Below are 23,536 nucleotides of genomic sequence, written 5' to 3'. Positions count from 1 at the left end.
TAGTCTGGACATTTTAACTATGTTTATTCTTCCAATCCATGAGCAAGGAATCTCTTTCCATCTCTTTAAGTCATTATCAATTTCTCTCCATAATGTCTTATAGTTTTCTTTGTTTAAGTCCTTCACCTCTTTGGTTAAATTTATTCCCAGGTACTTAATTTTTTTAGTTGCAGTTGCGAATGGAATTATATTTTTGAGTTCTCTTTATGTAAGTTCGTTATTGGAGTATAGAAAAGCAACTGACTTTTGTAAGTTGACTGTGTACCCTGCAACTTTACTGTAGTTCTTAATTATTTCTGTGAGTTTTCCAATGGATTTTTTGGGGTTTTCTATATATAAGATCATGTCGTCTGCAAACAGTGAGAGTTTCACTTCTTCACTCCCTATTTGGATTCCTTTTATTCCTTTCTCTTGCCTAATTGCTCTGGCCAAACCCTCTAGTACTATGTTGAATAAGAGTGGTGATGGTGGGCATCCTTGTCTCATTCCTGTCCTCAGGGGGATGGTGCTCAGTTTTTACCCATTGAGTATGATGTTGGCTGTGGGTTTGTAATTTAAGGCCTTTACTATGTTAAGGTAATTTCCTTCTGTCCCCATTTTTTAAGAGTTTTTATCATAAATGGCTGTTGGATCTTGTCAGATGCTTTCCATGCATCTATTGAGATGATCATATGGTTTTTATTCCTCAATGTTGATTGGTTTGCGAATGTTGAACCATCCCTGTGTCCCTGGTATGAATCCCAGTTGATCATGATGTAGGATCCTTTTGATGAATTGCTGAATTCGGGTTGCCAAAATTTTGTTGAGAATTTTTGCATCTATGTTCATCAGCGATATTGGCCTGTAGTTCTCCTTTTTTGTGCTGTCCTTGTCAGGCTTTGGTATCAGAATGATGTTGGCCTCGTAGAATGTGTTAGGTAGTGTTCCATCCTCCCTAATTTTTTGGAATAGCTTGAAAAGGATAGGTATTAAATCCTCTCTGAAAGTTTGGTAGAATTCCCCAGGAAAGCCATCTGGTCCTGGGGTTTTATTCTTTGGGATGCTTTTGATGGTTGTTTCAATCTCTTTCCTTGTGATTGGTCTGTTCAGATTATCTGTTTCTTCTTGACTCAGCTTTGGGAGGTTGCAAGAGTCTAAGAATTTATCCATTTCCCCTAAGTTATCCATTTTGTTGGCATATAATTTTTCATAATATTCTCTTATAATCCATTGTATTTCTGTGGAGCCTGTTGTTATTTCTCCCCTTTCTTTTCTGATTTTGTTTATTTGACCCTTCTCTCCTTTGTTCTTTGTAAGTCTGGCTAGGGGTTTGTCAATTTTATTTATCTTCTCAAAGAACCAGCTCTTTGTTTCATTGATCCTTTCTACTGCCTTTTTTGTTTCAGTAGCATTTATTTCTGCTGTGATTTTTATTGTTTCTCTCCTTCTGCTCACTTTGGGCTTTGTTTGTTCTTCATTTTCTAATTCACTTAGGTGTAATTTGAGATTGCTTATTTGGGAATTTTCTTGTTTGTTAAGATGTGCCTGTATTACGATGAATATCCCTCTTAATATGGCTTTTGCTGCATCCCCTATGAGTTGGTATGGCATGTAATCATTTTCATTTGTCTTCAGATATTTTTTGATTTCTTCTTTAATTTCTTCAATGATCCATGGCTTGTTCAATAGCATATTGTTTAGTCTCCACATCTTTGTCCCTGTCTCAACTTTCTTATTGTAATTAATTTCTAGCTTTATAGCATTATGATTGGAGAAGATGCTTATTTTTTCAATTTTTTTAAATTTGTAGAGGCTTCTGTTGTTTCCAACCTATGGTCTATCCTTGAGAATATTCCATGTGCACTTGAGAAGAATGTGTATTCTGCTGTTTTTGGATAGAGTGTTCTATATATGTCTATTAAGTCCAACTGTTTTAGCTTTTCAGTTAATTCCACTGTTTTCTTGTTGATTTTCTGTCTGGATGATCTGTCCAATGATGTGAGTGTGGTTGAGGTCCCCTACTATTATTGTGTTATTTTCTTCTATTCTATTTTCTTCTATTATTGTGTTATCTTCTTTTAGGTTTGTTAATAGTTGCTTTATGAACTTTGGTGCTCCTGTGTTTGGTGCATAGATATTTATAAGGGTTATTTCTTCTTGATGGAATCTCCCTTTGATCATTATATACTGCCCCTCTTTGTCTCTCTTTACCTGCCTTTTCTTGAAGTCTACTTTGTCTGATATAAGTATTGTGACAGCTGCTTTCTTTTGTTTGGCATTAGCTTGGATTATTGTCTTCCACCCCTTCACTCTGAGCCTGTATTTGTCATTGGAGCTGAGATGTGTTTCCTGGAGGCAACAAATTGTTGGATCTTGTTCTTTAATCCATCCTGCCTTCTGTGTCTTTCTATTGGAGAGTTCAGTCTGTTTACATTGAGGGTGATTATTGATGTATGAGGGCTCAATGCTGTCATTATATGACTCTTTTCCAGTTTTCTTGCATTTCCTTTGTTTCTTGTCCCATGCGTTTTGGTCTACCCATTGAATTATGCGGTTTTTTAAGGTGTGTTTCTTCGTTTTTTCCTTATTTCTTATTTGTGTCTCTGTTGTGCTTTTTAGTTTAGTGGCCACCCTGAAGTTTGTTTTCAGAATCTCGTGCATAACATAGTCCATTTTCTGATGGCCTCTTATTTCCTCAGTCTAAACTGTTTCAGTCCCTTTCCTCCTCCCCTCCTAAGTTGTTTTTCTCATATCTTATTCAACTTTTGTTGTGAGTTTGTGGTTAAAGTAACAAGATTGTCTTTGTTTTTGGTGTTTTCCTTCCCTTTAGCCTAATGCTATAGTTGAGTATTTGCTATCCTATTCTGATTCTGTCTATCATTTGTCTACTTATTCTCTGTTTTGTGACCCCCTTTGTTCCTTTTTTTCTTTTTTTTAGGTATGAGGGCCTTCTTGAGGATTTCTTGTAGGTGTGATCTCGTGGCTACAAAGTCCCTTAGCTCTTGTTTGTCTGGGAAAGATTTAATTTCTCCCTCATATCTGAAGGATATTTTTGCTGGATAGAGTATTCTTGGCTGAAGATATTTATCTTTTAAAATTTTGAATATGTCACTCCAGTCTCTCCTAGCCTGTAAGATTTCTGTAGAGAAATCTGCTGAAAGTCTGATAGGGGTTCCTTTGTAGGTTATTTTCTTCTGCCTTGCTGCCCTGAGTATTCTTTATTTGTCATTCATTTTTGCCATTTTTACTACTATATGCCTTGCAGTAGGTCTTTTTACATTCACAAATCTAGGAGACCTGAAAGTTTCCTCCACACACATTTCCCTCTAATTCCCTAGATTTGGGAAGTTCTCTTCTATTATTTCTTTGACCACACTTTCTGCTTCATTCCCTGTCTCTTCAACTTGAATACCTATAATTCTTATGTTGCATTTCCTCATTGAGTCGGATATTTCTTGGACACTTTCTTCATTTCCTTTTAGTCTCATTTCTCTCTCCTCCTCTGTCTGGAAGCATTTCAATATGTCTATCTTTGGTTATGCTGATTCACTCTTCTGTGTTGTCCTCACGAACATTCAGGGAATCCGTATTTTTTTTTATCTCTTCTGTTGTGTCTTTCATCTCTAATATTTCTGATTGGTTCTTTATAGTTTCAATCCCTTTTGTGAAGTAGCTCCTAAACTCGTTGAATTGTTTCTCTATATTCTCTTTTACCTCATTGAGTTTTTTGATGATAGCTATTTTGAATTCATTGTTGTTTAGTTTACTTATTTCTGTGTCCTCAGGGCTGAATTCTGGGTGCTTGTCGTTTTCTCTCTGGTCTGAAGATTTGATGAATTGCCTGATGCTGGAAGGACGAGTCTTTCCCATTGTGATATTATTCGCTTGCAGTTACAGCCTGTCGCCACTGGGTGGGGGTCGCAAGCCACATATTCTGAGCCTCTGCCTTCAGCCGAGATGGCGTGGTGCAGGTCAGAGGAGGGGCGCTTTCTCCTGTGTGCAGTCCCCGTTTCTGATCCGCTGTTGCTATCGGGTCTCCTGGGGCTTGGCTTGATGAAGTCATCCCTGTGTGAAAGCTTTCATCCCGTTAAAGGGTTTCCCTATAGGCTGCAAGGGCCCTAGGGAGCCCTGAGTGATCCTGCGGACCCATGACCCCTCCCCCACTCTTTCCCTCCTGGAGCCTCCTGCAGCAGTGACCACAGTCTTTGGGGAGGGCTCAAAGATCTCTCTTACCCTGTTCCAGCTTCTCCAAGGGGCACTCCAGCCTCTCTGCCCTCTGTCGTGTGGCTGCCGTGACTCTCTGAGGATTTTTGTGCTTTCAGGGTATTTTCCATTGGAATGTGGTTGCTCCTTTTTGTTGTATGTTGGAGGGGAGAGTGTCTCTGGAAAGCTTACTCTGCCATGATGCTGATGTCGCTCCAAATAAGTTAATTTTAATAAACAATTAATATAGTTGAAATCACTCCTTCCAACTCAGTCTTTTGGAAGGTGATCTTCTTGACTCCCTCCTTGGGCACATCTCATGAGATCCTCTCTGACATCCCATGGGACCTAGCCTCCCACCTGCAATGTGAATGCCTCCCCTGCAGCCTCCAGTGCAGAGCTAGACTGACCATGTTCTGTGAAACCACTCTTGCTTCACCCCTGTGGTCCCTCATACCCTGGGGTTTCCCTCACACTTGTGCTTGATCATTGGACCTCTGATGTCCTTTAGTGGCACCAGGGGTCCATGAACACTACAAAAAAGCCTTGGAGTTCTCACCAGTGAGAAGCTGTTTCTCACAGCCAGCTTCATGCAGACAGTAGCCTCATCTATCATACTAATGGTATAAGCACAAAGTTAATGAAAGAACAAAACCAACCAATGATGCTGTTGACTTATTTCCTGACATATTAAACCTAATGGGGATTTTACCCAACAACAAAGATGTCCCAGCAGCTGACCATGGCAAATAGCCCTGCAGACAGGCAACAGAAGAGTGGGGAGGAGAGGGCTCCTGCCTGGGATACTTGAGGCTAGTCAGGACACTCTGGGCAGCCACAATCCTGATGGCCACTGGGCACCCTGCAGAGGGCTTTGCTCTCCAAGCATGAGGATGCTCTTTCAAATTGATGGCAGGGGCTTATGTGAAATATTTAAAAAACCCAATTTACCTTGAAATGGGCAAATATTGCAACATCGTTTTATGTTTTGCTCCCTCTGTTTTATTTTCATTTTGGGGGAATGTGTCAGTCCACTGGTGAAGGTAGACCCAGCCAAGGTTGGGATTACATGTGATGGCATGTTTTTGTTTCCTCCCAAGTTTGTTTGTCAGTTTAGGTAAGAGTTGGTTTTTTGACATGAAAGAAACAAACTTCAGACGTTTTTAGAACTTTGGAGAAGAGCACCTGTTCTTCTGTGAGCTTTGTGCTGCACTCCATGGTCCTTGAGCTAACGCTGGCCTCCCATGCTTGGGCTCAGCACTTAGCCCTCTCTGGATTCCTGATGTGGGGGGATCCCTGAGTGGGGGCTACACCTGTGCAGAGGACAGGCTTATCTGTCATTTCATGTCTCCTTTCCTATCTCCAGGGCTTGGACTTCGCAGGATTCACAGCGCACATGTTCGTTGGTATTTGCTTCGTTCTCCTGTTCTCCTTTCCACTCCTCAGACTCCTTTACTGGAACAAAAAGCTTTATAACAAGGAACCCAGTGAGATTGTCGGTGAGTGTAAGCACCTTCTCATATGGCCTCAGAGGTTACTACCACAATACTATTTTTCCTCTGGGGAAGTTGCCACAAAAAGGCAGGAGGTTTATCACACGTAGAACATCAGGGAAGTATCAGTGAGTGGATGCTGCCCACTCAGTATGTCTCTATCTGCTTTCTGGTACACAATATGCTTTAAATCCATGAGCCATGCCTCTTTAGTTTTCTGTACAGTGAAATGTGGGAAGCAATGGCCGCTGTATACAGCTCGCATGTCATGACATCTTGACAACATCACATGTATACAATACAAATAGCATAGCTTATAGACTGTGGTGTTCTATTATGTTGTAGTTTGAGATTAAATGCGACTACAAAAATGGCAACATAATCCAGCACAGGGGATAATATACCATGTTAGTCAAGAGTGTATTCGAAGGCTGGCCCTGTGGCTGAGTGGTTAAGTTCACGTGCTCCGCTGTAGGCAGCCCAGTGTTTCGTTGGTTTGAATCCTGGGCGTGGACATGGCACTGCTCCTCAAGCCACGCTGAGGCAGCGTCCCACATGCCACAACTAGAAGGACCCACAGTGAAGAATATACAACTATGTACCGGGGGGCTTTGGGGAGAAAAAGGAAAAAAATAAAAATCTTTAAAAAAAAAAAAAAGAGTGTATCGGTGGGCCACCCTCTAGCAGGAAGAGGGATTGTGGCCATCTTCTGGTTTTGCATTTTCCCCACTTAAAAATCTTAGTAGAAGTTTTATTGAGAATATTACTGACCAGGACATATTAGAAGCAATAGATTATTTCGGAGACAACCAGCCTCTCCTTGGCCAGGCCTTGTGCAGGACTCTGTGCAGGTTGCCTGGGTAACAGAGTGCATCTGGGTGACAGGAGCACAGTGATGAAAGTGCATTTCTTCCTCTCTGGTTTCAGCTGACGTGGTTCACACGTGTCCTCACAGAGCTTACAGATTGTATGTTTACCTCTCTCATCCTGTCTTATTCCTCTGTCCTTGTGTTGTACATGACTTGAAGTTTTCTTTATTTTTGGTAGGATAACCAAATCCCATTTCCAGATGAATAGCTGAGGATTTAAGCATGTTCTTGCCAGCCCTTCTGCTAATCAGATGGTATCTATACAAGGAAGATTTGCCTTTCTTTCACGTGTGACTTTTGTCTTCAGAATTTGACTATTTTTGTTCTAGTTAGGAAAACATTGTCTTATATACCTTCTCAATAGTCATCTGTATAAAACAAGCTTGTTCCTAGTAAGATTTAGTTACTTGCTTCTGCCAGGTAAATTGGATGATAAGCAGAAATTTCTATTTTAGGCCATATTTATCTACTGAATGCACAAAAAATTGGAGTGCCTTGTGGATATAAAAATGGTTCTTTAAACACAATCAAGCAACAGGAAGTTCCCAAGGCAGTCCCTCAGCCTAGACCTGAGTAAAGGCAATGTAAGTATAGGACGTGACCACACTGCCTGTGCTCCACCTGCTTACTGGGGACAGGCATCAGCATGGGCCCCACCAAATAGGTCCTGAGCTATTGGTGGTAAGCCTAGTGCAGGGGGGCTGTAGGGAAAGGAGGATGAGGGCACAGGTGCTAGGGGCCAAATGGGAAAGTCCTTTTGGTAGCAGGACCATGAAAGCTTCCTTCTATGGAGCATAGTTTACTTCATTGGAAGAGGATTGCATTTTCTTGATAGCATTGATAAATCCTCACCCCTTGGTGGTCTACAGAGCAGAACACATGCCTTTCTTGAGAAAAAAAGAGTCCCAGATCGTGCTGTCCTTTTACAGCTTTATTAGGAAGGGAACAACTACAAGTGATTCCATTATTTCCTTATTTTGAAGAAAAATTTAATCAATGCTTCCTTTTTTTTTTTTTAAACAAAGAGATATTTTTGGCAATGAGATGCCTTGATCCACTTTTGTCATTGGCTAGTGTATTAGTTTGCTTAGGCTGCTCTAACAAAATGTTATAGACTGTGTGGCTTAAACAACAGAAATTTACTTCATTACAATGCTGGAGGCTGGAAGTTCAAAATCAAGGTGCCTGCCGGTTGGTTGTCAGTGAGGAAGGATCTGTTCCAGGCCTCTCTCTTGGCTTTTCAGTGGCCATGTTCATGTGGCATACTCTGTGTGTGTGTCTGTGTCCATATTTCCTCCATCTATAAGGACACCAAGTCCTCTTGGATTTGGGGGAACTTAATAACCTTATCATAACTAATTACACCTGCAGTGATCCTATAAGATCACATTCTGAGGTACTGGGGATTAGAACTTCAATACATGAATTGTTTTTGGGGGGGACACAATTCAACCCATATCAAGCAGTTAGAGGTATTCATAATGTTTTATCATCAACTAGTATATGGAGATTATGATCACAATGGATAATCAACAATCACAATGGATAATCTGTCTCTTGAAGCTTGTGTAGGCACAGCTGCACCTCAGTGGACAGCTGAGCAGTTATCTTTTCCAGTTGTGCCAGCTCTCCACAACCTCCCTGGTGATCATAATTGTTATATGTGTAGATTATCAGTCCTACTCCCAGGAATTTTGTGCTGTTAATAAGCTTTTCTGGAGAGTCTTATCTTGAGATGAATTTGGGATACATGGATTTAGAAGAATAGAAAACAAATCTGTATAATCAGTTCCTCCACTCTTCCTGAGTAAGTAGCTGAGAAAAGCTTTGAGTGAAGTGGGAGGGGATGGTTGGAAGTAGAAGAACTTGGATAATGCTGAAACCCTATGGCACTGCCAAGACAGGCTGTAAATCAGCACAGAGCAGGCTGTGCAGAGTCAGGGTGATTGCTCTGGGTCACTCTTGGTTGTAAGGACCTCCAATTTTGGGTTGCTTGATGTAACTGCAGATTCCGCAACCACTGAATATTTGAAAGGAGAAATCTATCTATCTATCTATCTATCTATCTATCTATCTATCTATCTATCTATCATCTATCTATCTATCTATATCTCTGTTTATCTGTCTGTCTATCTTCCTAGATAGATCAACTTAGACAGATCTGTCTTCCTAGAAGATAGGTAAATAGGAAGATAAATAGATTTCTTCTTTCTATATATCTATCTATTTAACTGTAAATATTTAGATAGATGGATAGCTTCTGCAGATAGATAGATAGATAGGTAGGTAGGTAGATAGATAGATAGACAGGACAAGCAGTGTTTTATGATTAACCAGGGGTGGATTGGTAGGAAGTGACTCCAGTCAAAGGTTAGTGAGGAGCAATCAGAATCGGCAAGTGTGAGGAGATGAGACCTGAACAAGTTGGTGACTTCAGACAGGAACAAGTGGACTCTACAAGAACCACACCAGCATATCCTGAATTGCTCTTGTGGCCCAATACTTCCCTGGTTCATGATTTTAATGATATATCATATCTCTTTCTAGTTGTTGGAGATCTGTCCTGTAACTTATCAATTTATTTTTCTCCTTTAGCATCTAGCATGGTTTCTGGCACCTATTACATGTCCAATAAGGTTAATGCAGAGATATAGAGGAGAATGACATTGATAAGACCAAAATGACATTTCAGGCTCATATACCAGGAAGATTAATGATATCATATAAAAATTAAGAACTTGAGAGGACAGAGAGTTTTGTGGGGGAAGGTGGAATGTTTGTCTGTGAATTGCAGTACAAAATTCAGAGGGCAGTATCAAGTAGCCCAGTGGGACCATGGTCTTAGAGCTTAGCAGAGGAGACAGGGTGGGGAAATGGCAGAGGAGGCGCAGAGGAAGTCCAGAAAATGAAGAGTGAATGTGCCTGGGTAAACTCAGTTCTGGGTGCAGGCAATGAGCTCCCTTCTCCTGGGAAAAATCTCTCTCAAATACATGCCCTCATAATTGATGATGTATTTCATTTCACAGTTAGGAAAACAAAAGTTAATGTATGGATTGAACTGGGTAGAGTAGCTTGCCCTATTTGATTTGGTGGAGTAGAAGCCAGCTGGGCTCTGGGTGTGCATGAAGGGCCTGAGGCTGCCTCTGGAGAGGACACCTGCAGAAAGGAGCCCAAGGGACCAGGAAGACCAGCTTCACAGACATGGCAGTGGCTGCCAGTTATTGCTTCTCCAAACACAGATGTGGAGAGGACTCCCACCTGTGCCCATGGGCCAGCCCTGGAGCCAAGCCATGCTCCTGTGTAGCCCTTCAAATTTGATCAGCTGTTTGGGAAAGTGTCCATCACCAGGATGCTTTGAAAGAATGGCCGGAAAATCTCAAGTACTTTATGGATGGGCTTTGAATGATATCCTGTACATAATGAGGTTCAGAGCATTGAGTGAAATACTGGCACTGTCTGAACCTTCACTGAAGCCTCGGCACAACATCTTCTCCTGTTCCCTGTCCCGGCATGGGGTTTTCATGCTCACATGTTAGAAGGCTAGTTCATTCGTTTTTATCCTCCTCCTCCTGCTCCTCCTTTTTATATTATCATAACCTCATAGGGTGTTTAATGAGGTGTGAGACTTTCCAAAAGGAAATTATGGATCTGTTTCTCTGTGGAGACTTTTGAATTATTCCAAAGTTTATTTTATTTTAGCAAGTTACAAAGTATCACTATGTACTGGTTGAAAGCATAGTAAGCATCTTAGTTCTAAAGAGTTTTCATCTTTGTAAGGGTTACCCTTTAGAGAAACCACATGTCAACTGAGAGAGTTTGAGTGCTCTTATACTCTGTGGTTCTCTCGTCTGAGTCTTGACTTGCTTCATTTACAGTCTGCCTCTCTATGCCAAGTTCATATTTGTTTTCTCAGTGTTTATAGTTAGGTCTGCCACATAGTAGGTGATCAACACTTGTGTACTGAATAGAGGGAGCTTAAAAGATGGTGTTTTCCTTGTCATTGAACTTGCATGTGCATGCTACCTCACAGGTCTTTGGATAACTGCCTGCCTTGCCTCCACCCTGAGCTAGTTGTCAAGTGCTCTAGTCCTGCTTGTAAGAGATCAGTACCTTAATTTCATCTTGAATATTTGTGATATGTGGTGTAGTGCATTGCACATAGGTGATTCATGAAAATATTGTGCTTCCTTATGTTTTTGTAGTGGATATTCTGAGAAATTTATATAGTATCTTTAATGGTAAAATAGAGGTTAAATGAAAATTTTCGTAAAAGATTTTAGTATTTTAGGAGCTGATGAATTGACAATTCATTTCTCTCTACTTTTCTATATCAGAAGGTGTCATAATTCATTGATGGGTGAAAATTTACCCCATTCTATTAATTTCAGTATTTTATAAGATTGTCTACATCTCTCTCACCTGTGTCCTTTCATAGACACAAGTTCAACTTGGGAGGCCTGTTCAGGAGGGAGGGCTTTCCTCGTCTTCTGCTCTTACCAAATGCCCTTTCGGGGAGCCCCAGGCACCACTGACTGAGAACTACACTTGTATTTGTGATGTTCACTAGATCTGTTTCAAAGATTGGACAGTATCTGGATTTGGGCCAAAGCAGGACCTGAACTACTGGCTGCAAGAAGTAATTTGCTGGGAGGGGAAAAGGTTGTTGGGTACTAGCTTTGATGTGCCTATTCAAGAATTTACTCTTCCCTCAAAGAGTTGCAGTTGCATTTCTTTGGATCCATGGTAATTTTTTAAAGTCAGCTTTGTCTTCTGGTCCCATTACAATAATCTGAATGCTAAGAAACCTCTGCTTTGGTTTGGCCCTTGGTTATCTGTGTGTCATCAGGTGCGTGTTTCCTGTTCTTGGAAGGTGGTGAGGGGAGTCGGGTGTTAGCTGACATCTGGGGTTGCTGGAGACTCACGCCTCGCCTTTCCTTTCCTACAGAACTGAAGCACGAGATCCACGTCTGGCGCCTGACTGCACAGCGCATCAGCCCAGCCAGCCGTGAGGAGACGGCGGTGCGTGACCTGCTCTTGGGGAAGGTGCTGGCACTGGAGCGCCTGCTGGCCTGCAGGCTGCGCACCTTCCGCAGGTATCAGGCCAGGCTGCTTGGGCCACTCGGTTTACAAAAGTGGTTCTCATCTTTAACAGTTGTGCTCAATGGTTGGATTGTGTCAACAACCTATTTACTACCACCCCAGTAGTGTCCCAATGTCATAGAGTGTACAAATCGAGTTAAAATCACTGTTCTTCAGAGTACTCCATGGTACTGCAAAATAGTAATGCTGGCTGCATGCCAGTGAGTAAGTTTGGATGCCATACACTGTGCTAAGCCTCTTGTGGGGCATTATTTTATCCAACCCTCCCTTAGCTCTCTGGAATGGTGAGAAAGCTAAGGCTCATAGAATCTGAACAACTTGCCCGGGATTATACAGCTAGGAAAGAGTGACGCCGGGGATTGAGTCCACACTCAGCTGCTGCCTGTCACACCTCCACATGTAATGCTTGTTGCATAACAAGAATCAAAAACAGTTAATATAACAAGCTAATTTAACAAAATATTCTCTCAGTATTTGATTTTCAGGGAGCTCAAAGAACACCCGAATCCTACTCAATTCGCTTTCTGGAATTTGGTTTTAATCAAAGCTGATACATAAAGGGAACCAACAAGTTGGTGAGATTTTCCTCCCGACTTGGACGAAGTGCTGAGTCCCAGCCTGTCTTCACCCTGGAAGTGCTGACAGGAAAAGCAGGGACCTGATCCTTGGGGACACTGAGGCATTCCTGCAGCGGAGCTGGGAACTGGGTGGAGATGAGAAGTCTGTCAAGGCAAGGGGAAATGTGAATCCTTGTGAACGCAGTGAGAATGATCTTACACGTTGCAGTTTGCTGAAACCAGCCCTGCGTTTCCAGAGAGTGGGCAATCAGGCTGAGGAGGAACCAGGTGCAGGGCCAGCACTGACTCTGGAAGGTCACACAGCGTGGCTGTCTCCCAGCCTGGTCTGTTAGTGGAGGGAGAAGGCGAGCATGTGGAGACTTGCTGTATTCAGAGATGCAGCCCAGGGTGAGGTGCTCTCTCAGCAGCATCAGCTCAATCCCAGCCCAGGACCCACCTCCACCCTCTGAGATGCTGGAGAAGCAGGACCTGGTGTCCTCAGGCTATAGGAAGGCCCTGAGTTGCAGGCTGGGGACAGAATGACCAACTTCAATAACATGCATGGATCTTAAAAGTAGAAACTTTGTAAATTAAAGATGCAGAAGTAAATTTCCCTGAATGTATTTAACCTACTGACCTTCAAGTTTCAGTGAGCTTCATCTGGTCTGGGGTGTTAAAGATATATTGAGTGTATCTCAAGGTTACAAATGTGAAGAAACATGTGGGCTCAGAGATTCACCAAGTTTCTGCCAGCTCATCCTGTGCTGTGTGAATCACAGAGAAGGAAACTGGGGCCCAGAGAGGGCAGTGGCTTCACAAGGCCACACATCACTGAGGAGCAGATTAGAATGAGGGCAATCTAAGGCAAGTGCTAACTCTGCTAGTCTTGTTTCCACATTTTCTTTTAACAAATCGTCCTCAGAATCATTTGCCTGGGTCTACCGTGATTCCCTTTAGGTCTGTGTGGTCAGCTGCCTTTGACACTTACTACACGTGAGTGCTCATTAAAACTAAATTCCTCCCCCCCCCCCCCCCCCACCAACAGCTTCTTTTCCCTAATTGGTGGGGGAAAAAATAAAGCAGTAAAGATGGGCTGATAGAAAAAGTTAAAAATAAAAGGCCAGTTGGAACCAATGAGGGGACTGAAACAGAGATGGGAGGGTACCACGACCAGAAGAGGGAGGAGGAGGACATGAAAGAGCTTCAAAATTGATTTTCAATTGATAAAAGTTGCCACTAAAGCAAGTGGCATTTCTTTCACTATTTTTTCTTTTGATTAGTTTAGTTGTAATGGTAACATATCCTCATTTTGAAAAAAAAAATGAGAAAAGTAGAAAGTGAAAAGAGGAGAACAAAGGTGGCTTTTGGCCATTCCCCTTAGTCACGCTTTGGCCAGTATTTCTTCCTGATGTGTCCTGTGCTCATGCTCACACGTATACTTGCACACACTTCATTAAACATTCCAGTCATTTCGTGTATTATTTTTCTTTGGAAATATGGAGTGAGCATCTTTCAAAATCTATAAACCCAGCTCCACTGGGTACCTTCTATGACTGGAGTGCCCCATTACATGGCTGCACAAGGTGTCACATAGTGGACGGCGTCTGGGCCCGGAGCCCCTGCTAAACATGCTGCTGACTGCCACCCTGCTGATCTCACTGCGTGATATCACTAGGAAAATAGTGAGTCTGCCCTTTTCTCTTTTAGACAAATCTCACAAGAAGATAAAAATTGGGAGACCAATATCCAGGAGCTACAAAAAAAGGTATCATGGTTTCTTTTCTCAGGGATTTCTGACTCACCTCTTGAAGAAGAGAGTGATTCTTTCTCTTTGTTTCATATGAAGTTACTACTGGAAGTCGTTTATCTTTTTATTCCTGTAGTTGTATACAAGACATATGTTATTTCCAGGAGTTAATGGGGAAAATCATTTCTAGACATGCTAGGCTTATTTTCTCCAGAAGTTGAAAGTTAAAGTTTTTATGTTCTCTTTAAGATAGGGTGACCCCTTCTATGGTTAATGTGACTGCAGGACAGGTTGGCTGTACCTGAGACTCCTGCAGCCCTCACTGTTCCTGAAAGGTAGGGCTGTGGTTCCCACTGTATGGTGAGCAGATGGAGGCCAAGATGGAGAGGCTATGTGAGATGAACAGCTTTAGGGGCAGAGATGGGGTGTGTGTGTGTTCTATCATATGGCTCTTCCTTCTAGGGGCAAAGCTCATTTTGGGTCCTTTAGTTCATTTTCCTGCTTTGGCGGACTTTCTCAGCCCATTGAGGACACATAGTGTCCCTCTCCCAGCTGAGAGAGCTCTGCTCAAGATCTGCTGGGAGTCATTTGTATCTTTGTGAAATTTCAAATCTGGGTAGTTTCTTTCCTAGGAAGAGATTGAATACCTACTCTTTAATCCTGATAGGAACATTTTGTCTTTTTCTAAAGGAAATTTAGACAGTGGGGTCTTGGTGGGTAACACGTTCTTTGGGTCTCTCTTCCCAATCTCTGTCCCATTCAGATGGCTAGGGTTAGGAAAGAAAGGTGTGGCTACAACACTTTTCTGGGCCCCAGGTTTATACAGACCCTTCCCGCCTTGCTAGAACATGTAGTTCTGTCTACAAGTTAGGGAAGAGACTGTGTACCTCTCTGTGTACATAGTAGACAAGGATTGGGGAGAGGTGGAAGGGAGAGGTAAGGAGCTTGGCAATAGCCCTGTATTGCATCTAAGAGTTCTTACTGTGATAACCCAGAGAGTCAAAAGGAGAAAATTTGACAGACACTTAAAATAACAAATAAACACAAACTTGGGATCATCTCCACATATACCAGCCAAGCAGTGCTAGAACGTTCTTTCACCTGCCTGCTCCATCCATTTCCAATCCTGGGAATGGCCACGATAATACCCACTTTCTGTGATTAACATGGCTCCAGGGAAGGTTTGCAGTACCTCCCCTTACACCCACAGAGGTGCCATGGCCCTGTCCCCCTAATTCTCCATCATGGACTCATCTAGCAAAATTGGCCTTCCTTGGAGGTGGGAAGGGGAAGATGAATGGGGGCCAGCTGAGCCATGAGCCTTGGCAGTGCATGGGGAAAGGGGGCAGGTGCTCAGGAGGTGGCCCCCATGGCCTGTGAGTAGGGGCCACGGGCTTCAGCCAGAGCCGCTGCGACATGTAGGGATAGCTTGTAGTTTTTATGGCAGCAGCTTTAACTGTGTGACAGAGAAATCAAGAGAGAAAATATATATCTCTCTATCTTTATCTTTCTGTCTCTATACCTATATACCTATACCTGTACTCTCTCTCTCTACTTTTATCTCTATCTCTGCCCATATCTATACCTATGTCCTTATCCATACCCTCACTCATTCCCGTATCTGTATTTATATCTATACCTATGTCCATGTCTATATTCATATCTATACCTATATCTATACTCATATCTATATTTATATCTATATCTATATCTCTATATTTCTATATATCTAATTCTAGATAGAGATAGACATAGACAGACAAATGTGCTGTTGGGATCACACTTATGAAAGGAGACTGTGTAGTTGTCAGTTCACATGGTAGAGCATGGTTCGCACAGGGACCTGGTAAGGTGGGGCAGGATGACCCTGTTCCCATCTGTGCTTGCTTGTTGGGACCTCACTCCCTGCCCAGCCCCACACAGCCGTAGCCCTTTGCACCCTTTGGGGACCTTGCCCCATCTTGCCCTGTGGCTCAGGACCACTGGAAGGAGGTCTGCAACTCCAAGGTTAATGAAGATGCTGCATAGCACAGCATGCCTTCTGGCACCTCTCCTCACCCCTTGAATGACTAGGCAGGCTCCCACGGGTGTCATCTTGGTGCTTAAGGGACTGCTAAGTGCCTTATAGGGTCCCTGTGAGTATTATGTGACAGGACATGATAAGAGCCTTCAGCAAGAACATGTTAACTTCAGTACTACCATGAGCAGGGGTTTGTGAATTAGGATGGAAAGTTGAACTAAAAGGCTGTGAGTGCACAGAACCTGGGGAAATGCATGTGTCTTGAAGGGCCAGGTCCCTGGAGGTTGTGTGTTGTTTCCCCAATGGCTTTGCCAGCATCTCCCCTAACACTGGTGATAGGGCTGGGAACACCTTAATATCTCTGTGTCATTTTGAAAAGCTATTTAGTGAGGTGTTTTATAAAAGAATTGTACTGTATTTTAAATTTAGTCTGTTTATTTTTCATAGAAATTTTGAATGCTGTAATCCCAAGTTTGTACAGTTTTACTTGTAATGCATTACCTTATCACGTTCTTTTGAGTTCAAGATGTTATATTTTTTGCCATAAGGAGAAATTTGTAGTGATTCAAGTCATGTAGGATCATGGACACCTCGCAAAAATCAGAAGATTATATCAAGTAAATGAGTTCTGTTTTCCTCTCTCACAGCACAGGATATCAAACAGGATTCTGCTTGCCAAATGCCTGATGGTGTTGGGATTTGTCATCTTCATGTTCTTTCTCAATTCCTTTGTCCCTGGTGTTCATCTGGATCTGGGTAAGTCTAATTTTTGTTCGCTTTTGTTGATAGGCTTTGCAATTGATGTCACAGTCCCGAAGGGAAGGTTTCAAAGCTTGTTCGCAGACACTGGTGAGGAGGGCTAAGACAGGAAGAAGGAAGCCTTTCTGCATTACCTTCCATTTTGTTTTCTGGAGAAGAAGGAAGGGTAGAGGGAGATGTATCTCCAGCCCCTGCTGTCTCAGTGCCATGGGTCCTCAGGCCCTCCAGGGTCTAACATTAGAAGGGATATGGAACAGAGTAGATATTATCATCTTTATCATACTTGATAAGCAGATCTTTAAAGCGTTCCCTGAGAAGCACCCCTAGAAGAAACAGGAGGTAACATCAGCAAGGCCACAGTACTGCAGTTTTGCAACTTGACGTGATGATTAGATGAGAGACTGTGAAAGGGCCAGAGAATTACAACAGGTCTACACAGCACCCCTCCTTATTCTACAGTACATCCCTTTTCCCCAGGCAGCAGACCCTGTTCTCCTACCTGCTGCCGTATGTTTCTCTTCCCTTACTTTCACCGCACTACAGCTCTCACTCCCCACTTTCTTAAGCTCTGTGTCGAGGTTGCAGGGCCTGACCCCTCCTGAGACATGGCCATCTTACACATTGAGCTAACCAGATAGCTTGTTAACCCCCACATCCTTCCACTCTCCATCAACGTTTTCCACGTTCCTTAGACTTTTCTTACTGATTTAACTATTTATCTCTATGGGGGCCTTTTTCAAAAGAAAACAAAACAAAAACCACGTCCACAACCCACCTCACGTAAAAATATACATTTATGAGAAAGATTTGAGGTAGTGTCAAGGAGTATTTTCTTTAACCAAAAGCTTTACCCATGGTTTTCTTTCAAAAGTGAGCTCTTGGGGCCGGCCCGGTGGCACAGTGGTTAAGTTCACATGTTCTAACAAACTCTTTATCCACACCTGAGAGCTGATCCACATAGAATCCTGGTGTAATAACGAAGAATGCCAAAGCTAGAGTGGTAAAAATGTCATGAATTTTAATTTTTTTGGTGGGTTGCATCTAGAAATTGTTGCTGCAGACATAATATAATTTTGACATTGTAAACCTATAATCATCATAAGAGTGTTAGATGGTCATCAGTAATATTGAACAACTACAATAAAATTGGTGTCTTGTGGGTAGAGGGGTTCTGTTAGGTAATTCTTTTGGGTGTTCACAGATTATTTTGTTTATTATTTGTTTCTAATTTTATTTGAGATTCCACTTTAAAAGAATATAGCATGCATTTTAAAAACTAAAAAGTATATGAGTTTGCATGCAATTTTGTTAGCATTTGGCAGTGATCTTTTTATAAATGACAATATGTTTAAAATTTAAAGTCATGTATTTAACTATGTGGACTTTAAAAAATCTTGATTACCGTGAAACTTTTTATTTTAGCCTGAGAAGTTTACACTTTTTACTAAGCTATAACATCTGTTTTTGTGTGGTTATTGCATCTTTGATTGAGGGGCTTATTTCTTTTCTGCTTTTAAATCTTCTTATGTTTTCAGTTAGGGTTTATGGACAAATGATTTTATCTGGGGATCCTCGAATAAATACATATATTTTCACATTCACCCTGATTGAAAAGTTAGGTGGACTAGGAGAAAAGTTTGATGACCATATATTTTAAGTGGAATACAATTTCCTTAGAGTTACAGTAACTCTTCTGAGGGAACAGGGGCAAAATCGATGTAAGATCTTCCCAGGGCTTCAGCCAATAAAGATGTGATTGTTCGTCTTTGGTGAAGTGCTGTTTTGAATGTGGTGTGCTGCACAAGTCGAACATAATACAACATGATGTCATATAACACAAGGTGATGTCACATCATACAACATGCACCATGCCACATGTGACATCATATAACACAATGTGATGCCATATGACAAGGTAGTCTAATATAACATTATGCACCATATAATACAATGTGACATCACATAATACAATGTAGTGTATTATAGATATAGGTTTATGGAATGCATGAAAAAACTTCTTGCTGGTTCTTATTGATTCCAACTTAATTATTGTGAGAATTTCATATGTGTTTAAGTCAGCCTGGGTTCCCCAGAGAGCAAAGCCTCAGGCAAAGTCTTGTGTGTGGATTGTTCATAGGGGACTGTGATCCCAGAGAAGAGAAGTGAGGGATAGGGAAGCAGAGTAGTGAAGGAAGAGAGCCAAAATAAGGCTGCGTTATCATCTGGTCAACATTATGGGCCTCTGGTTGCTGTATCCCATAGGATTGTCTATTAAGAAGTATGAAATGTGTCTCAGGTTGTCCATGGGGTTGCATGGGAGAAAGAGGGAGCATTTACCCAAAAGCTCCCATCGCCCATTGGTCCAAGTTTCTCCTTATGGAATGCCAACTTGTACATGCATTTGGCTGGTACATGCACAAAAGCCACACAACAGAGAAGCCTCAGTTGGGAAGCAGGTGTTGGTGCATGGGTTCAAGGGCAGACTCAGTCAGGGTGTACCTGCATGAGGACACATCCACACAGAGCTGGCCACTACCACAGGCTTCGGGTCAGAGACAGGAGAGCACCTAGGGACCCAAAGGTGTGCAAGAGGCAGAACAAAGTAAAGAAAGGAAAGTGAATAAGGGCCATGGTCACAATTCATGTGCATCTGGCAAAGAGATAATTCCCTAATGTGTAAGAAAGGATCTTTACCTCATAATGTACACAGGAAATAACTCGTTTGCTCAGTTATTACATATGTAGGCCCACACTCCCTATGTGAAACTGTTGGTGCCAAGTATGTTTCAAAACTCAGATTTTCTTTCTCTTTTTTTTTTTGATTAACCCTGAAGATTGGAAGGAAGATTGGCCCTGAGCTAACATCTGCTCCCAATATTCCTCTTTTTGCTAAGGAAGATTAGCCCTGAGCTAACATTGGTGCCCATCTTCCTCTATTTTGTATATGGGATGCTGCCACAGCATGGCTTGATGAGCCTTGCATAGGTCCATACTTGGGATCTGAACCTGTGAACCCTGGGCTGCTAAAGCAGAGCACGCAAACTTAACCATTGTGCCACCAGGCCAGCCCCAAAACTCATATATTTTTCTCTGTATTTTACTAAGACAATCCAGTGGACATACTGAATTGTATCTAATGTAACACCCCCTAAGAGATTCAGGGCCAGGACCGTGTCATCCCAACATTAATATTTCTGCAGCAAAACATGAGTATTTATATAAGGTGGGGTAAATTAAGACCACAAATAGCCTCATTTCAGTTCAAATCAGGTTTTGTTGAATTTTGACATAAAACAAAATATTTTGCTTTTCTGAACTTTAATATTTCGGAATTATGGATAAGTGATTATGAAACTATACAATCACTGAGCTGGCTTTAAAATGTTATCTTTGGCCTTAAAAGTTGTAACCTTGATTAGCAATTTTCTAGGTTTCCTTCTTTGCTGATTAGTACAGAATGTCCCCCTAGGTTCTCTAAAAATATATTTGATTAGATTTTGGTTTTAGAGAATTTTCTGTAATTTTTTCCCTGATTATGGTTTTGAAATTGCTGATGTTCTCAATGTCCTTTGGTATCCTATTATTGAACAATCCTATTGTCTTTGTGAAAGTATTTTTGGCTACCAATAAAGCAATCTGCTTGATCAGTCCTAAGCAAAATAGGGGATTATTAGAATGATACTGTGCTAACTGTCAGACTCCAAGGGATGATGGGCACTGAGGAGGCATAGGAAGAAGAAACGCACCCAGACATTGGGCATACTCCTGTCCTCTAAACACCCTCCATTCTCTTCTCATAGACTCATGCTTCTCTGTGGACAATTTTCTTGTCTTCTGCTCATAGCAGAGTAGAGATGGTTTCATTAATTTCCCGATTTATAGGATCTTAATTTCAACCACACAGAGAGAAAAGGCTAGTTTGAAACCCTAATTTCCTGGTGAAGAATCTTATTGCTCCAATTGGGTTAGCTTCCTTTCCTAAACCAGAAATTATGACCGGGGGAGAGAGGCTACATGGTAAAACATGGCCTGGAGTGGCTAGAGTTAGAGTTCTTAGAGAAAGGGAGTCATTGTGAGCCGGACAGACATCCCCAAAACTTCCTAATATGCTTCTTAGGTGCTCTAACTTCTAGTAAGTAATTCATTTCAATTAAATCATTCATTTATTTAGCCAATCATTCAATTCATACATTTGTACAGCAAACACAGGTGGTGGTCTAGGGACTGGGGATAGAGTGGTGAACATAAAAACCAAGTCACTGCTCTCATAGGTCTCCCATCCTAGAGGGGAGATAGATCTGTATTGATTCATGTGAGGTGCAGTGAGGACTACACAGTTGATTAAGACACTGAGAGCTTCAGAGTTCTCAGAGTCTGATGCGGAGGCAGGGCAAGTGTACCGAGTTATAAAGACAAATAGGATAACTTCACAATCAAGGTACAGATAAACTATTATAAGTGTTAAAATGAAAGAGAACTAGAATTGGGGGGAAAGAAACGGAGGATGAGGAAAAAGAAGAAGAGAGGGAGGAGGAGGAGGGGGAGGAAGATGGGGAGGTGGAAGAACAGGAGGAAGGGGAGGAGGAAGAAGAGATCACATCCCACTGAAAAGGCAAAGAAATGTCTCTTGGAAGAGGCATCATTTGACTTGGCCTCTGACAAAAGAGTAGGATTTCAAAAGTTGAGGATGAAATTAAAGATTTCAACCAGATGGAACAAGTTGAGCAAAAACTAGGAAGCAAGTGAACCTTGTAGAAATTCTGATAAAAAACAGTAAAAATTGGCCTACAGTGGCCTGTACTATATGCCTGGCAACTGGATGGTGGTGCCCCAATGGGTAGGTCAGCAGCACCCTTCCCACTGGGAAGGTGGTTCAGAAATGTCATTGTTCTGAGTGAGCACACTTACCAGCCCACAGAATGGATCTGTTCTTTTTAACGGCTGAGAGGATTTGACAATAAGAAGACTTTGCTTTGACCAATAAAAGAATTTGTCTTCTAGCCTACCTGTTGTCTAACCATAGACATAGACTGGTAATGTGAAATGGTACATTATAACAAGAACATCAGTGTATTAATTTCAAATAAGAGCTGTAACTGTGGAGGGGACAGGATATTTGAATCTTGGGGTCAGTCAAAGGATTTGGATGTTTAATGGCATCATGCTGTGAGTGCCTATGAGTAACAGATGAGGAACTGAACCTTTGATTAAGTCACACGATCACCCAGTCAGTGAGCGCTGAGATGATCTAGTTTTGGAGGTCTTTCCAGGACTCCATGACCCCTCAGAGAAAGACTTTTTCTTTGTATGCCCTCAAAGTAGACTTAAGGGATTGATGACACTCACCTGGGTTGGAAGGATGATTTGGGCTCAGATACAGTGAGACAGTGGAGGGTCTCCATCAAGAAATGGAGAAGACGGTGAGGAAAGCTCCAGGGACAGAGAAATTCAGGAAACCTGATCTGTCATTATAAATGAAACAAAAATGCTAACAAAATCCTCAAAAGAAATTAGGAGTTCTAACTGAAAAGACTGTGGCATAATAGAAAAAAGCCCTAATATGTATTTATATATAAAGTATATGAGGCAATTGTTACGTACAGTTTGTGTTAACCTGATAATAAAAATATTTAAATCCCTAGATAGCCCCTTTCTAGTTTTTATCGTGTTCTTTTTTTTTTTTTACTTCAGAGCAACAGCATTTTTATTCTTATCTTACAGTTTATGAATATAAATAACATGAAAATTAGGAGAGACTTTACTCTTTATTTCATTTTGATTTTTACTCCATTTGAATATATCTTAAATAATTATCAAAATTAAATATTTGAGAGAAAACATAATATTAAAAGAAATCCTAAGTAGTTATGCACGTATTTCTTACCTAACTCTATGCAGTTTTGTAATTTGTAAAAACCTTCTTTTGTGTGTGTGTTTGTTGAGGTAACATTGGTTTATAACATTATATGGATTTCAGATGAACATCATTATATTTCGATTTCTGTGTAGATTACATCATGTTCACCACCCGAAGACTAATTCCAGCCTATCACCATACACGTCCAAGTCACCCCTTTTGCTCTCCTCCACCCTCCGCTTCCCCCAATCCAATCTCTGTCTCCATGTGTTTGTTTGCTGTTGTTTTTATCTTCTCTTTATGAGTAAGATCATGTGGTATTTGACTTTCTTCCTCTGACTTCCCTTAGCATAATACCCTCAAGGTCCATCCATGTTGTCACAAATGGCAAGATTTCATCTTTTTAATGGCTGAGTAGTATTCCATTATGTGTATTTACCACATCTTCTTTATCCCTTCATCCCTTGATGGGCACCTAGATTACTTCCAAGTCTTGGCTATTGTGAATAATGCCACAATGAACACAGGGGTGTATATACCATTACGTGTTCGTGTTCTCGTGTTCTTTGGGTAATTACCCAGCAGTGGAATAGACGGATCATATGGTAGTTCTCATTTTTTGAGGAATCTCCTTACTGTTTTCCATAGTGTCTGCACCAGTTTGCACTACCACCAGCAGTGTATGAGAGTTCCCCTTTCTCACATCTTCTCCAACACTTGTTATTTCTTGTCTTGTTAATTATAGCCATTCTGATGGATGTAAGGTGAAATCTCATTGTACTTCTGATTTGCCTTTCCCTAATAATTAGTGATGTTGAACATCTTTTCATGTGCCTATTGGCCATCTGTATGTCTTCTTTGGAAAAATGTTCAGATCTTTTGCCCATTTTTTTAATTGGGTGGTTAGTTTTTTTTTTGTTGTTGAGATGTGTGAATTCTTTATGTATTTTGG

The 23,536-nt window shown here is 41.5% G+C and overlaps 1 protein-coding gene across 3 annotated transcripts in view; it reads left to right on the top strand.

Moving 5' to 3' along the window:
- OCA2 (OCA2 melanosomal transmembrane protein) overlaps positions 1-23,536 on the top strand; it is a 365,906-nt gene that overhangs the window by 127,722 nt on the left and 214,648 nt on the right. For all 3 annotated transcript variants that reach the window (XM_023652076.2, XM_014734075.3, XM_070231431.1), the window contains 4 exons: positions 5,549-5,681; positions 11,490-11,637; positions 13,909-13,966; positions 16,616-16,724. In XM_023652076.2, the coding sequence (XP_023507844.2) occupies positions 5,549-5,681; positions 11,490-11,637; positions 13,909-13,966; positions 16,616-16,724 (448 nt within the window). The remainder of the gene's footprint in view (positions 1-5,548; positions 5,682-11,489; positions 11,638-13,908; positions 13,967-16,615; positions 16,725-23,536) is intronic.

This window comes from Equus caballus, chromosome 1 (genome assembly GCF_041296265.1).
Source record: "Equus caballus isolate H_3958 breed thoroughbred chromosome 1, TB-T2T, whole genome shotgun sequence".
In the NCBI taxonomy this organism is placed as follows: Eukaryota; Metazoa; Chordata; class Mammalia; order Perissodactyla; family Equidae; genus Equus; species Equus caballus.
Note: the sequence above shows the minus strand (reverse complement) of the source record. Positions and strands in the feature narration are given on the sequence as shown.